Here is a 17,615-nt window from a genome sequence, read left to right on the forward strand (position 1 = left end):
TCAGAAGTCCATAGAACTGATGCTACAAATATTTATATATTAATGTTCCTTTTGATTAGAGACCTGTCTGCTCCTGACAGCTTCCTGTCGTGGATTCTAAGAAGAAATTGAGCATCCTTGGAGTTACTCCAGTTGTGTGGTGACAGCCACTAGGCAAGAATTGCCTCCCTCCATCTACAGACAAATTACTGTCCAGAAAAGGACACACATGCAGAATAGTCGACTGATTATATCTGCCTAGACAGAGTAATCAGCCCTTAATAATCCTGCATCACTAAGATCTGTCAGATGATTCTGGGCCAGAAGGCTGAAGATTTGATGCTCCAATGTTCGGTAGTATAGGGGCTTTCCAGGTGTTCAGCGGTCTCTATAAATTGGCTAAGTTTTAGAAGTTATGTTTAGTGCTTCCCATAACTTCAGTTAACTCAGTCATTCTGGATTTCTGATGGGGTTGAAGACCTATAGTCTCATAGCCAATCCTTGCTATTTACTTTGAGAGAAAAGATCTGAGTAGATGGTTTTCAGCTGACATTCATTGTAAAGCCAAAAAAGCCAGGATCAAAAGTAAGTGTTTTAGTTAGAAGAGATGACAGAGGTTCTGGTTAGTCAACAGAATGATGGACTGGGTATTAGGACTATCTCGTACCTCACTGGTACAATTAGGAATAAGTATGCTCTAATTGTATTTTGAGAGAAAAGTTCTACTTTAACAGGAAGAGTGATATGTAGGAGGAGCTAGGTGGGAAGGAGTACTGAGAGGAAGAGATGGAGTAAGGAGAGAAGATGAAGAAGAGGAGAAGCCAGGTGATGAGAGAGAGAAAGAGAGAGGGGGCATGGAGGCAGATGTTCACATGTCTCCACCAGTCAAAGATAGTTTTTATATCTAGGTTGGGTATTGGGTTATGCTTCTGATTGAGCATTACCAAACTTATAAATCCTTTGATTAACATTTTTAAAAAATCGTATACAAGCAAAACGGAAAGGGGGGGGCATGGGACAGGGGTGTTCTAGGGAGGGGAAATGTGGAAAGGGGATGGCATCTTAAATGTAAATAAAATATAAAATAAAACTTAAAAAAAATTAAAAAAAAAACAATTATTCTTTACTAACTATTTTACCAAGTGTGCAATACACTAGAAAGTATAGAAATGAAATTTTAAGCTATCTTTATATGCTAACAAATCCCCAAATGCTCCCAGGAACAGCGTTGAGGATGCAGTAGTTACTCCATAAATGAATGTTTATTATAAAGACTACATTGTATAAAGTTCCATTTGTATGCAATCCATAAACATGAGTAATATGAGTGGGTGCCAGGAATTGGGAATCAGGAGTGATAAGGAATGACTGCTAGTAGGGTTTATTGTTTCAGGGATGATAAAATGTAAGATTGATTAGGAGATTAACTCTGAATATACTAAGACCCCACTAAAATTGTACACCTTGGTGGGGAGATAGAATCTCACACTGTAGCTCAAGCTAGCTTTGAACTTGTGATCTTCCTGTTTCTGCTTCCTGGGTGCTGGGATTGCAGGCATGTGCCACTAGACCAAGCTAGACTGTATTCTTTAAATGAGTAAAATGAATGTGATATGATTTATAACTCAATAAAGTTATTTAAATAAAAGCAAGCACTGGGTTGTATTAACGGTATCACAACTCAGTAAATTTAATGAAAATCATGGAAATGCAATTAAAATGGTGAATTTCATGACATGTAAATTAAATCTCAACCCAGATGTTGAAAAATATAAGCAAAATATACTACCTCTTATATATACAAACATAAATAAGAAAGTATTATAATATGCATGGAAAAGATTAACACCCCAATGAGGGTAGTGAGGTCAAACAAAGGGGCGGGAGTAAGAGGTATCAAAAGAGTGCCTCTGAATCTCTGCGTGAATGCATGCATGTTTATGTGTGTTACTGAGTGTGTGTGTGTGTGTGTTACTAAGTTTGAAACCTGTAGCCTCGCACATACTAGTCAAACACTTGACTAGTCCATACAACTGAATCTTTTGAAGTTTTATTTCTTAAAAAAAGATTTGAAGAGAATGTGTAGAAAGTGTTTGTCTTTTTAAGTTTCTCATCTAGACCCCATAAAGGATAAGCCAGAGAATAGAAGCCAGGCTACCACAGAGGACTCCCTGATCCTCCCATTCTAGGCAGAGCAGAAGCAGGTCTGAGCTGAGTTACAATTGGTGACTCCAACATGAAGCACATAGAAAGGCAGGGTTGCCACCAAGGAAAATATTTCCAGGGAGGAAAGTCACACATGATAGGCCCTGGATCCAATCTTTAGTATCACAAACAAAACAAAGCAAAGTAAAACAAGGTTTACCCTGTCTAACATAAGTTAATTTCTTTCAAAGGCACAGTCTTGGCCATTTTTGAGAAGTGACTATTGGCATCTTCAATCTAATGGCTTTCATGGCTTTCACCTTGGAGTCTAAGTACAAGACTAAGAGCTAGAAACAGAAAGGGTCATGTAGATCATACATGGTAGTTAGTGTTACCCCAAGCCAAGTTACAAAGTAAAGCCATGTGGATTAAAATTTAAAAAGGGCATGTAAGACAGGAGAATTTCCATGATAGTTGGGAGTCCAGATTAGAAAGTGTTTGAAGAAGGTATAATGATAACAAGTATCAAATATAATTGGATAGTGAAGCAGGCAATGGAGATAGTGCTGATAGAGTAAGAAGAACACAAATCAGGAGCTTGAGGCAGGTTATTATAGAGGAAGAGCAGAGTGGAGGCTGGAAAACTGAAAACTGAGGTGGAGTGAGTGAGTGAGTGGCCAGGAAGTCATGAGGATGGATGGAAACAACTTATCAGAAGTCTGTCTGGGGACTGATAGAATCCAGTAAAGCACGTGAGATGGCAGTTATATGAAAGACACTTCATGCCTAATATTCCACCCAAAAAGCCCATGTGGTGTCGCACACCTCTAATTCCAATACTCCAGAGACCAAGACAAGAAGATAATAAATTAGAAGACAGCCTGGGCTACATAATGAGGACTATTTCTAAACAAGTAAACAAATCTCTAAGGAGCCTAACAGGATTGAAATGCAGATACTGCTGTTACTACTCCATGGTCAGAGAGATTCTACTCTTACTGCTCTTCTAGAGGATCTAGGTTCAATTTCCAGAACCCACAATGGTAGCTCACAACGGTTTGTAACTCCAAAACCCATGGGATCTGACCCCTCTCTAAAGACTGCACTCACATGATGCACAAAAACTCATGCAGGAAAAACACCAAAACACATAAAATAGAAAATAAAATCTAGTTCTCATCCCTGATTTACATCATTAGAGAAATTCACAATTGGTCAAAACGCAGAGATCACTGACTGTGGGTTCCTGCCTCCAACCAATACATTTGCAATACAACCCCTACCTTAAGGCTCAGGTGGCAGAAAGATTGCCTTAGGACTAAGATAGGTGCTTCAAGATAGTCTTCTAAAAAGAAGAAGAAAAAGAAGAGGAGGAGGAAGAAAAGAAGGAAGAGGAGGAAGAGGAAGAGGAATAAGGAGAAGGAGAAGAAGAAGAAGTTGTTGTTGAAGAAGATGATTTGGGGAGTGAATGCAACTAGGAAGATATTGGGAAATAATAAGGAATGAATATAATGGTACATGAAATTTTCTAAGAAATAAGAAAATACATATATAAAATAAATGGGTAGGTTTTATAAAAAAAAAAAATGGTTCAGGACTGGTTTTGAGATCGTTTCACCCTAAGATAGAATATTTCTAGCACCTGGTTAGATAAGCCATTGAATCAATTTGTACTTTAAAGGTTAATCATAATAATAATAAACAATATTAAATGATAAAAAGCTTCCTAAATTATCATAACTAGGAAGTGGCAAGGTAAAGATTTCAGTGGGTTAATAAAGACTAAAGAACAGATAACAGGAATGAGGAACTCTAGGAGTTTGGGCAAGGATAGTAACAAGAGAAGTCAGAGCTTGAAGATGCCAGGGTAAGTAATGTCATGGAGGACTGGCAAAGTTTCTGCTATGACTATAGGATAGAGTAGAGGTAAAGGCCACTGGGCCTGAGAGTGTCTAATGGGATCCTTGACTTTTTTTTTTTTTACCAGACTGTGCTACCTCTACTTACTCTAGAAGAAGTTCCATGTCAACTGACAGCAGATTCATCAATTCAACATCCTCAATTCTCCCTCCTACCCCATGACAGTCTTAGATGTTCCCAGTCACCAGCTGGTGCCTACTGTGTTTTCTTTGTGAAATCCAGAACCAACAACTTGAATGAGCTGAATGAACTGCAGAACTTGGCTGACTGAAGAATTAACACATATAAAGGTCATATAAAGTAAGAGAAATCAGCAAAAGAACCAGAATAAAAACAGGATTCACAGAAAGAACATTTTAAAATCATAGTTGAAAGTGAGTAAAATTACACACAGCATCATCACAGTAAAACCAATGAATACAAAAATGTATGTTAGCCAGAGCTACACAAAGAAAACCTGACTCAAAACCCTATAAACTCAAAAAAAAAAAAAAAAAAGAGCTAGAGGAAAATAAAATGGATAATATTCAAAACAACACCATCAAAACAGCAGCAGCTAATGGACCAGCCTGGCTCCATCTTAAGGCTAGAAGCCATCTTATTACAAAGTCAAAATAAAGTCATTCCTGTTTTCTACAAAACTTAAGTTTGGCCATGTCTTGACCCACTTTCTGGAATTTGACATGTTCCACACACTATACTCTAACCATACCCTGACCTTCACCCCGATAGGATGCTCTGCCAAATAATTTCAGATGTTCTGAAAAGTTCCTATGTAACAAAAAACCCTTAGAAACCTCCTAGCCTTGCAGTTTCTTAAGCTATATAAACCCCACATTCTCCTATGTTCGATGCTATTCTCTCAGACTTCACTTCAGGGAGACAGCCCTGTCTAACAGAAAATAAGGCTTGTTTAATTCAACCAAAAATTTGGGTCAATGGTCTTTATTCTCATTTGTTAGGATTAATACAGCCTTTTCAACACAAACAAGAGAAGCCAGAATGGATGGCTTTCCATATGCATAGTATTTAAAAGAAATCCTTTAGAAATAAAATAGTTGCACAATGGCTCTGCTGGTAAAGGGAGTTGCTGCCAAGCCTGACCACCTGAGTTCAATTCCACATGGTGGAAGGAGAGAACTGACTCCTGAAAGCTTTTCTGTGACCGCCACATGTGCCCAACATACATATAGAAATAAATAAATTTAATAAAAAACGTTTAAAAGGAGAAAGAGAACTAAGTATGAGCATTCATCATTCTTTGCTTCCTGACTGTGGGTGACCTTAAGCTCCTTCTGCCATGAGTTTCCTAAAATGATAAACTTTATCCTCAAACTGTGAGCCAAAATAAGCCTTTTCTTCCTTGGGTTGAGTTTGTCAGGACGTTTTTTTTTTTTTTTTTTTTATATCACTACAAGAGAAAAAGTAACTAGTGCATCAACACCTTGGAAGCACTCCAAGATAAGGAAGCCAGACATTTCATAAAGAAAGAATGTGGATTATAAAGAGCTAAAGAAAATAGTGCCTCACTTCTCTGCTAGCTGAGGCTTCTGTCCATCGCCATGGAGGAACCATCACAGACATTTGACCCAGTTATGGATCCAGAAATTCCTCTTGAAGAAGAGTCCTCCAATGATTCATAAGTCCCACAGCCAGGTCTTGAAAAGCTGACCATCAACCCCAGTGCCAAGTAGTGAGTACTGTTGCCACCACTGGATTGAGAATAGACCAGTAAATAACAGAAGTGAAGAAAAATCTTAGGGGAGGTTCAAAGTGCCTTTCCCAGAAGTGCCCAAACATTATTGTTGATGTAGAGAGATCCTGTAGCAAGGGTGAAAAGAGTTATTTGAGACTTCCAGTCTGGGCCCACGCACTGAGCAGATCCCGGGCAGCAGCTCTGCCCCTAATCTCTAAGAACCCAGAGGAAGCAGGGCTCCCAGGAGCTCTAACCCGGGCAGTATCTTAGGTAAGTAGACAGCAATGCCCACCCAAAACAGGGAGTAACAGGGACCCACTAGGACCCAGGAAGTCACTCCTGGCCAGGAGCACTGGTTCTTTCCTGTCTGCACCTGAGCACTGAGCAGATTTTAGGCCCCAGCACTTACCCCAGTAGTAACACCTACCCCATACAGTTCTGATACAACCAAGATAATAGGAAAGACAGGCTCTAGTCAGAGACAGGTCAGGTAGCACTAAGGCAGTCCAGATAGCAAAAGGCAAGCACAAGAACATAAGCATCAGCAACCCAGGGTACTTGGCATCATTAGAACCTAGTTCTCCCACACTAGAAAGTCCTGAATTCCCCATATCACCAGGAAAGCAAGATTCAAATTTAAAATCACTTCTAATGATGATGATAGAGGACTTTAAGAAGGACATAAATAACACTCTCAAAGAATTTGAGGAGAACACAGGTAAACAGGTAGAAACCCTTAAAGAGGAAACACAAAAATCCCTTAAAGAATTACAAGAGAACACAACCAAACAGGTAAAGGAATTGAACAAAACCATCCAGGACATTAAAAATGGAAGTAGAAACAATAAAGAAATCTCAAGGGGAGACTACGCTGGAGATAGAAAACCTAGGAAAGAAATCAGGAGTCATAGACACAAGCATCACCAACAGAATATAAGAGATAGAAGAGAGAATCTCATGTGCAGAAGATACCATAGAAAATATTGACACAGCAAGCCAGCGGTGGCGCAGCGGCTAAGGTAGCCGCCTGCAGAGGGCGAGCCCGTGCTTTCTCCCGGTTCGAATCCCGCTTTCCCCGTGTGACTCTGCCCGAGTTTAATGGGAAAAAAGAAAATATTGACACAACTGTCAAAGAAAACGCAAAACACAATGAGAAGACCAAACCTAAGGATAATGGGTATAGATGAGAGTGAAGATTCCCAACTTAAAGAGCCAATAAAGACCTTCAACAAAATTATGGAAGAAAACTTCCCTAATCTAAAGAAAAAGATGCCCATAAACATACAAGAAGCCTATAGAACGTCAAATAGACTAGACCAGTAAAGAAATACCTCCAGTCACATAATAATCAAAACACCAAGTGCACAAAACAAAGAAAGAATATTAAATGCAGTAAGGAAAAAAGGCCAAGTAACATATAAAGGCAGACCTATCAGAATTACACCAGACTTCTCACCAGATACTATAAAAGCTAGAAGATGCTGGACAGATGTCATACAGACCCTAAGAGAACACAAATGCCAGCCCTGGCTACTATACCCAGCAAAACTCTCAATTACCATAGATGGAGAAATCAAGATATTCCATAACAAAACCAAATTTACACAATATCTTTCCACAAACCCAGCACTACAAAGGATAATAGCACGTAAGCTCCAATACAAGGAGGGAAATTGTACCCCAGAAAGAACAAGAAAGTAATCCTCTCCTAACAAATCCAAAAGAAGATAGCCACACAAGGATAATTCCACCCCTAATAACAAAAATAACAGGACACAACAATCACTGTTCCTTAATATCTCTTAACATCAATGGACTCAATTCCCCAATTAAAAGACATAGGCTAATGGACTGGATACATAAACAGGACCCAGCATTTTGCTGCATACAGGAAACCCCACCTCAGTGACAAAGACAGACTCTACTTTAGAGTAAAAGGCTGGAAAACAATTTTTCAAGCAAAAGGTCCTAAGAAACAAGCTGGAGTAGCCATTCTAACATCTCCAGCCTGAGAACATAAAGGGAGGGACTCATGGCTCCACCTGTATAGGTAGTTGAGGGTGGACTTGCCAGGTAACAGTGGAAGTGGAGGGCCTTGGTACCTGATAGTTTGGATTCCCTAGTGTTGGGGAATTTCAAGAGCAGGGATACGGGAATGGGAGGATGGTGGGAGCACACCCTCATAGTAATTGGAGGAGGAGGGATGGGGTAAGGGGTTAGACATCAGTGAAATTGGAAGGCCTTGGTGCCTGAAGGTTTAGATTCCCTAGTGTTGGGGAATTTGAGAGCAGGAAGCCAAAAATGGGAGGATGGTGGGAGGACACAGTCATAGAAACTCCCAGAATTTATATGGATTAGACATGACAGAGGCAGGCTGCCAGAAGACTAGATTCCAGAATTCAAACAAAAAATTACTAAATTTTGTTTTACTAAAATTTGTACTAAAACTTAGTAATTTTTTACTAAATTACTAAAATTTGTTTTGAGAATTGTATATTGCAGAATACACAGGCTTGGTGTATCTACTCATTAAGCAAGCTGAGCAGACCTGCTAGAAACCTCTGATATCCTGGAATTCCAGCTGGATGCAGTGAAGACACAGTGTCAGAGGCTTATCAATTTACTCTTCCCCCTACCCCTCTTCTAATATCTCAACACCCATAATCAGCTTGAAGAAGTTAATGAAGAGTCAGCACCCCTATTCCCTGGGCTTGGGGACTGAGGTGGTTAATATTGGGCTGTCTTTCTAGGGAAAAGTAGTGGTTTTGTGGGAATAGAGAGGATTAGCTAGGATTTATTGCATACCCATAACCTATTCGTAGAAATATGTATAATTGTTATTAAGATGAATTATAATTTCTTAAATGTTAAAAAATTTACTTTGATTTCAAATTTAAGGTTTTCATTAGTATGAGCTTCTTATTGATATAAAAGTGAGATGAATATTGTTACTATCATAGGCATTGTGCATGTATAATGCATTTAGGAATACAAGGCTTAGACCCAGTCCTTCTTTAACTTTTTAACTGATTTGAGATGGTCAGCCTGTGAGTTAAGGGCCTATAGCAAATTCATGGCTTTGAGTTTATTGGTTAGGGTGTTTTCTATACTTTATTTAGAAATAGCTGAGAGGAGTGAACAGACAACAGTCCAGATTACCTTACATGGATAGTTGGTTTTCAAAACATCAGAAGTCCATAGAATTGACATGACAAACATTTCTGTATTAATGTTCATTTTGGTTAGAGACTTGTCTGCTCCTGACAGCTTCCTGTCTTGAATTCTAAGAAGAAATTGAGCATCCTTGGAGTTATTCCAGTTGTGGTGAGACAGCCACTAGGCAAGAATTGCCTCTTTTCATCTACAGACAAATTACTGTCCAGAAAAGGACACATTTGCAGAATAGTCGACTGATTATATCTGCCAAGACAGAGTAATCAGCCCTTAATAATTCTGCATCACTAGGTCTGTCAGATGCTCCTGGGCCAGAAGGCTGAAGATCAGATGCTCCAACGTTTTGTAGTATAGGGACTGTCCAGGTGTCCAGCAGTCTCTATAAATTGGCTAAGTTTTAGAAGCTATGCTTTGTGCTTCCCATAATTTCAGTTAACTCTGTCAATCTGGATTTCTGACAGGGTTGAAAACTTATAGTCTCATAGCCAATCCCAGCTATTTACTTTGAGGGAAAAGATCTGCGTGGATGGTTTTCAGCTGACATTCATTCTAAAGCCAAGAAAAAAGCCAGGTTCAGAACTAAGTCTTTTAGTTAGGAGAGATGACAGAGGTTCTGGTTAGTCAACAAAATGATAGACTGGGCATTAGGTCTATCTTGCACCTTACTGACACAAATTGGTATAGTTATGCTCTAATTGTATTTTGAGAGAAAAGTTTTATTTTAACAGGAAGGGTGATATGTAGGAGTACGGAAAGGAAGAGAAAGAGTAAGGAGAGGAGAAGGAGAGGAGTAGCTAGGTGATGAGAGAGAGAAAGAGAGAGGGGGCAGACATCGAGGTGGATGTTCACATGTCTCCGCCAGTCAAAGATAGTTGATATATCTAGGTTGGGTATTGGGTTACACTTCTGATTATATTGGCATTTTGTTATTGGGCATTACCAAACTTATAAAGCCTTTGATTAACATTTTTAAAATTGTATAAAAGCAAAAAGGAGAAGGAAGCATTCCGGGATATGGGTTTTCTAGGGAGGGGAAATGGGGAAATGGGATGGCATCTGAAATGTAAATAAAATAGCCAATAAAAAATAAATTAAAAAAGAGTTATTTGAATTGAGAAAAACTAAGAAGTCTTAATGGAAATGAGTATAAAGAGAACAGTGAGCTAAAACAGGAAAAAATTGGGATAGTCAATTTAAATTGTACACTGTCCTTACTGCCAATAATGCAATGCAGCAGAAGTGAAAGCTATTTTTCGTTCTTTTTATTTTTATCAATTATTTTATCTATTTACATTTCAAATATTGTTCTCCCCTTCCTGGTGCCCCCTCCATGAGCATCCCACCATATCTCCCCTTCACTTCTAAGAGGGTGCTCCCCCACCCACCCACCCACTCCCCACCTCACCCCTCTAGCCTGCGCCTTTCTCTAGGGCATCAAGCCTCCACAGGACCAAGTGCCTCCCCTCCCACTGAGGCCTGGAGAGATGGCTCAGCCATTAAAGGCTAAGCTCACAACCAAAACATTTTTTAAGAGTAAAGTTTTCCTGGTGCTGGATCATCTCCTCTAAACGTGTTAACCTTTAATTATATAGAATGTGTGAAGTTTGAATGCATGTGAAATGACTTAATTTTAATTTGACCCGAAGAAGCAAGGACAAGTCTAAAGTATTCTGTGAGCTTTAGAAGCCACAAGTCTGGGGTTAAGAAAGAATATAAATAGAATTTGGGCTAGTTTGGTTTAGAAGGTAATTGGAATAGATCTTTGGATTTCCTAGTTTGCAGAAATTTGTAATAAAGGCAATCTTGTCATCTTAATTTTTAGTAATAAATACACAGAACAGATTAAAATGAACCATTGGCATTTGGGGATTGTTTTTACATGTGTATGTGTGGGCATGCACATTCTAGTGCATGTGGAAGTCAAAATAACTTGTCAGTATTTCTCCACCCATGAGATCAAACTCAGGTTGTCAGGCCACCAGACTTGGTGGCAAGCACCTTTAACTACTGAGCCATGTAGTCCCCCTCCATAGTTGAATATCCCAACTAATGAGAACAGGATAAATGTACAACAAAGACATATTCCTAAGAAAGTCCCCTATCCCTAATTATTCCTGATTGGTGAAATAATTTGGTACATGCAAGTGTTTGTGGATTTCAGGCTTAAAACTTGTATAGAATTCTAGCTGGGGGTTGCAGTTCAGCTCCCCAGTATGGACTACATCCCAGATTGATCAGTCTTGGGGTGTGTGGTCAGTAAAACATCCCTGTTTGACCGAGATTGGTGTCTGAGTGGTTTGGGTGATGATTCCCAGACCCCAACAGTTATAGACTGTAGCAGGATACCTATTCTGCTACATTGTACTTGCAGTGGAGCTCAGTGATTAGGCAGTAGAAGAGGAGGTGGAGCTGGGAGAGAGAGTGGGGGGGAGAAAAAGAGGAAGGGGAGGAGAAGAAGGAGGCTATCAGCCATGGAGAACCACTGATGGGTCAAAAGCTGTCCTGGGTAGCAACTTCTATCAAAAGGTTAGATATTGGGTAACAACTCTAATTGTGTGGGCATCTTGTTGATTGAGCATTTCTAAATATATAAATCCTTTAGATAACCATTAAACTTTAAGAGTCTCATTTCTACGGGGTACTGTGAGGATGGCAGATATTGTCTGGGGTTCAGCTGAGCTTTGTGGATGCAGCATGGTGAATTGGCAGAGCCATCCCCCATGCTAGCATCTTGTGAGTGCCAGGGTCTGTGCATCTAGCTAGCCAGAGCCCTGGTCAGAGCCGAGGAGCAGCAGGAATTTGGTGGCTACCCAGGAACAAGCCAGACCACCCAACTGCTGTTTTCTAAATATTATCCTTACAATAGACATCTGATATTTTTGACAAAAAATGTAAGTGTGTGTGTGTGTGTGTGTGTGTGTGTGTGTGTGTGTTAGAGAAAAAGTGCCTCTTTGGCAAATGGTGCTGTGAACACTAGAATAATGGAACTTAGTTCCTATCTCTCACTCAATTAAAAAAAAATCTATCTCACATGGATCACAAGTCATAATGTAAGACCTGAAATGCTGAAATTATAAAAGGAGAGGGTAGAAAAAATGCTTTAAGATAATAGGCATAGTCAAGGACTTTCTGAATAAGACTGCCAAGTCTTGCTCAGCCATGTAAGGAATGGAATGACATGGTTCCCACCCCTAGAAGAGAGCCAGCAGGGCATAAACCTCCATGAGTGTTGATGGTTACAGTAGGCATACAACTTGTTTGTATGATAATGTACATAATTTCATGCTCCTCCTTCAAGGAATGTCCTTTCTGCCAAGGTTAATGACTCTATGATAATCAGAAACAGCAATGTAGACTGAGGTGAGAGTGTGGCTAATGTCTCAGCAAAATGGTAAATACTGAGACCTTCAAGATAGCCCTAAGGCTGTGGGAAAGAACTCTAAAAGCATGAGTTCAAAAATATATATTTTCTCAACTATGCAATATATAAGGATGCAATATGAATTATATGAGGGGCTTCTCAGACCAAGAAAAAACAGAGGCAACTGCACTATGAACCAGCTTGTCAGAAAAATACCAAGGAAGGAGAAAAACAGATTTAAGGGTTGATGATCGAAGGGCAAGATCCCACCGAGCTATCTTATTGTCTGTGCTCATACTTGCTCTCTTTCTAAGAGTCAAGGGGCTGGAGTCATGGGATGATGATTCACGGGATAATCAAAAGGGAACCTGGGCTCTTGTTTTCCGACTGGAACCATAGAGGTTGTTCCAGAGAAGAAAAGGAAGGCTGCCAGTGCCAGAAACCCTTAAGAAAAAGGTTCCTGCTATGCCAAAAACTCTTAAGAAAAAGGTTCCTGCTGTGCCAGAAACCCTTAAGAAAAAGCGAAGGAATTTCGCAGAGTTGAAGGTGAAGCACCTGAGGAAGATGTTTGCCTTTAAAACACTGTGAAAGGCAAGGAGGAAGCTCATCCATGAGAAGAGAAAGTACTGCCACAGGAGTGCAGGCGGATGTACCGGACTGAGATTCACATGGCCAGGATGCTAAGGAAACCTGGGAGCTTCTATGTGCTGGCAGAACCAAAATTGGCATTTGTCATCAGAATCCGAGGTATCAGTGGAGTATGCCCAAAGGTCCCACAGGTATTGCAGCTTCTTTGTCTTTGACAGCTCTTCAGTGGCACCTTTGTTAAGCTCAACAAGGCTTCCGTTAACATGCTGAGGACTGTGGAACCATACATTGCATGGGGTGCCCCAACCGGAAGTTAGTAAATGAGCTCATCTACAAGCGAGGCTATGGCAAAATCATTAAGAAGCGGATTGCCTTGACAGATAATTCCTTGATTGCTCCATCTCTTGGTACATTTGGCATCATCTGCATGGAGGATCTAATTCATGAGATCTATACAGTTGGGAAACGCTTCAAGGAAGCAAATAACTTCCTGTGGCCTTTCAAATCAACTTCTCCACGAGGTGGAATGAAGAAAAAGACAACTAACTCACATTGTAGAAGGTGGAGATGCTGGCAACAGGAAAGACCAGATAAACAGGCTTATTAGATGGATGAACTAAGGCACTGTCCATGGTATTTTTGTAATCTGGTCAGTTAATAGTCACAGCTTGGCAAAAAAAAGGGGGGTGGGGATCTGGGGTAATGACTGTGTTGATATGTAAACAAACGACTGGGCTTTTGGTCTCCATGAGATGATCTAGCAGAGAGCTATAGCAGTTCTATAGAATTCTTTTCTAGTGAGAGATGAGCTGTCTGAAAATCACTAAAGAGCAAATATAGCTCTCTACGAGTTTTTTTTCTAACAGAATTTCTGATTTTGGTCTGAAAATCCATTTAGAGCTAACAAAATTCTTTTAGAATTTTTCGTAGCTTTTTAAGAATTTTTTTCTAACAGGATTTCTGACCTTGGTTTAGAAATCCCAAGAATTTCTTAGAGATCTAACACAACTCTTTTAGTATGTTTTCTAGCAGCCATCCAGAGAAGGCTGTCTAAAGAGCAAACACAGCTCTTTTGCAGTGTTTTCTGGCTTTCTGGTTTTGATTGAAAACACAAGAATTACTTTTAGAATTTTTCTAACAGGATCTCTGAATTGGTTGGAAAATTCAAGAATTTTTATAGTAGTTTTTCTGACTTTGATTGGAAAATACAAGAGCTATCCAGAGAGCTTTTAGAATTTTTTCTAGCAAGAGAGCTGTCTCAAGAGAACAACTACAGAGCCAAGAGCAATCTACAGAGAGCTTTCTAGAGAGTCATCTCAAACAAAACACAGGCTCTCAAGACCCATAACTTGACTTCAAGTCCTTCCCTCTCTTGCTAGGCTGTTGAGGGGATTTGTATTAATTAATGGTTGCCTATGGTGATGACATGAGATGGAGCAAGGTACACAGGGTTTGTGAGATACCAGAGAAGGGGCTCAATTGAACTGCAATGGGTCCATTGAGGGATTAAATTTTTGTATTTTGCTGTCTGTTGTTTTGATACAGGATTTCACTGTGTATCGAAAACTGGTCTTGAAATCACTACATAGCAAATTCCTGGCTTGCTTCTTTTTAAGTTGGTGGATCTCTGTTTTGCCTTAGAGAAAAATAAATAAATTCAAGCCACAGAACACTGAAGACAAGCATCCACAAAAAGTAGTCACTTTTGAACTGAATATCTAATACATCCAGTGCTTAACATACTCTAGTTCAGACTTGAATCCCAACAAACTTTCCCAGGAAATGGGACATAGGGAACATTGCTTCTCTAATACTAATGGTCTGCTAGGCTCTCCCTGCACCTGGTTACCTCTTATTGTTCCACTGCACCAAGTAGACTGTCTAGCAGGCACCCTAATTTAACCAGCAAGGGACAAAGCATGGGGCAGCAAGAAAAGAACCACTCATTCCATTGTAGGTAACAGTCACCAAAGAAGAGCACAGGCCTGCTCTTTTTATCTGCCCTCACCCTGACTCTGTTCCTGGCTCCTTCCCAACCCTTCATAGGTGGATCTCAAATTATCTCTTCACCACTTCTTAGCTTGGGAACCAAATGTAAACAGGGGCTTTCCTTACCTGGTTTTCTTTTCCTGGAGTGACTCCAGTATCCTCCGCACATCAATCATATGACTTTCCTTGATGCTTTGATGGGAGGCCTGAAGGCTAGCATGGACCTTCTTGGCTTCTGTCAATTCTTCCTTCATCTTCTGCAAAAGCAGCTTTTGTTGCTGGGCCACATACTTTTTGTCTGAGAATTTCCTCTGCTGCATGCCTGACAAGTGACTCTCTAGAGTAGAGGACCTATCAACGTTGATGGGCAGGCTATCTTCCCCACCTGGCTTGGACAACTTGGAATGTGAAACCTTCCCACCTGGCTGCTTATGGCTGTCTATGCCACTGCCCACTTTCAGCACCGAGCTTGTGGGACTGTAACCCACTTCCAGCTCTTTCAGCTGCTGATGACACTGATAGAGTTTTCGTTCTATGTGAGCAATAGTGGCAGAAGTGCGCTGGTTCACCCTCTCAAAGGCCTTCCGGATGTGTGGGGCCTGGTGCCGGTCAGCTTTGGATACCAGCTTGAGGTAGCTCATGGTATTTTCATCCCTACTGGCCTTCTCCACTCTTAGCTGCTCTGAGAGGTAAAAGATTCGATGCTTGACACCTTCTCTCACATTCCGGGCAAGCTCGCCATCTGAGAAGCTAGTGTGACTGCTAGGGCAATCCTCACGGGAGGAAGACAGAGACCTGTAGGAGGGCATGTTGGGGGGGAGGGTTGCACTTGAGCTCTTGGTACTTTCCACCTGTATTGGGAAACAAGAAAACATACAACAGGTGCTCTGTGAGCTTCAAATAGAAGATTTGAACATGTATGGAGACACTTCAGAAACATACTTGTGTGCATAGATAGTAATGTATACATGATTTGTGTATTCACAATGGGCCCAATGCAGACTGTGGGAAGGTGGGGTTCATTTTCTGGGCCCCAACTTCCTCCTTTTCAACACCTACTCCTTGCCAGTTTCCTACTACAAATCTCAGATGGGTATAAACTGATGTCTACATCAGCCTTATCTGCCCTTAAATCTCTCTACCTAGTATCTATTCCAAGAATTCTAATTTATTAGGGGTGGTTCTTATAAAGTAGCAGTAAACTTATTGCCATTAATCTATGTGGCTTTCTGTAATGCTATTTCTGAGAGATAGGAGAAGAGGTAGGTAGAGAAATGTCTATGCTAACAGGTTTATTCATTCATTAAATCATTTGTCCCATACATTATTTACTGAGCATTAATGAGACAAGGTAGGCAGGGAGTCACCTGAGGGCAATGCACTACTATCCAACAAAGGAAGTAAACCACAACATTGAGGCATATGAAGGAATCTTACAAGCATATTGGTGAACAGAAGAAACCAAACAGAAGACCTCACATGGTATCTGGTTCTGTTTGGATAAATTTTAAGAGCATGCAAAAATAAGTATAATTTTGTATAGGGATGTCTACATAGGTGACAAACTATAAAGGCAAAGCCTAGTCATAAGTAGCATAAGTGAAGTAGAAACTTAAGGGTTCTTTGGAAAGTCAGTTGTGTTAGAAAGTATTTTGTTGGAGCAAACATATGAAGGAGTGTTTTCCTGAAGTGGACACAGGTAAAAGGCTAAGGCAGACTCATGAAGGACCGCTTAGCTGAAGCAGACACAAGAAAAAGGATGTTCTGCTAGAGCAAGCACATGAAAGGACACATGATGAAGGATTCTTTGCTAACAACACACATGTATTGGTCCACCTTACATTGCATAGTTGAGCTCCATTTGTCAGGACTCCACAGAGAGAAACACACCAAAATACTTCTGGTGGCGTGCTGCAATTTCTTGCCACTTCTGAGGACTCGGGCTGATTGATAGAGTAATGACAGCTAAGACAAACACACATGCTGAAGCAAGACACATGGTAAGACCCATGGAGGACACATGATGTTTGGAGGGTATAAATAGGACTTGATGGATAGTGACGGAGGCTGACCTAGGCTTGCTTATAGAGTTAGCTGTGCAAAGCTTGTTGGTTCCTCATCTTTGCTGATCCAATTTGCTTTGCTGAGAGAGTCACAGCTGACTTGGCATCCCTCTGGGTACCTCCTGCTGACTTGTGCCTAGGCAGAGGCCTGGCTGTCTCTGCTAGGTAGTGCCACCGCTGCTGATTCCTGTCTGCTGTCCCAACTCTATCAAGCTGGACTTGGTATCTGTGAAGTGTTTGTGAATGGATCAAGCAGCAGCTGCTGCTGACCTGTGAATTGAAGTGCTGATTTCCAGACAACACAGATGGAAGTTGCTCCACAGAACCTTTCTTTTTTTATGCTTTTAATTTTATTCCAAAAATTATGCCTACATATTTTTATTGGATATTATATTTACATTTCAGATTTTATCCCCTTACCCCATTCCCCCCACCACCCAGGAATCCCCTATCCTATCCCCCCTTCTCCTGCTTCTATGAGGATGTGCCCCCACCTACCCCCCCCACTCCCATCTCTCCACCCTCAAATTCCCCCACACACTTGGTGTTCCAACCACTCGGTGATCCTTTGTGGGACCAAGGATCTCCTCTTCCACCTATGCCCCACAAGGCCATCCTCCCCTACATATACAGATGGAGTCATGGGTCACTCCCTATGTGCTCCCAGGCTGGTGGTTTAGACCCGGGGGAGCTCTGGTTG

At 40.7% G+C, this 17,615-nt stretch overlaps 1 protein-coding gene and 1 pseudogene across 1 annotated transcript in view; one reads left to right on the forward strand and one right to left on the reverse strand.

The window, feature by feature from the left end:
* The window catches only part of Tex28 (testis expressed 28), a 42,376-nt gene that overhangs the window by 5,878 nt on the left and 18,883 nt on the right, over positions 1–17,615 (reverse strand). Inside the window, exon 4 of the mRNA XM_034486342.2 lies at positions 14,979–15,703. Coding sequence (XP_034342233.1) covers positions 14,979–15,703 — 725 coding nt within the window. The remainder of the gene's footprint in view (positions 1–14,978; positions 15,704–17,615) is intronic.
* LOC117694228 (large ribosomal subunit protein uL30 pseudogene) lies at positions 12,137–13,483 on the forward strand (annotated as a pseudogene).

Source organism: Arvicanthis niloticus, chromosome X (assembly GCF_011762505.2).
Source record: "Arvicanthis niloticus isolate mArvNil1 chromosome X, mArvNil1.pat.X, whole genome shotgun sequence".
NCBI lineage: Eukaryota > Metazoa > Chordata > Mammalia > Rodentia > Muridae > Arvicanthis > Arvicanthis niloticus.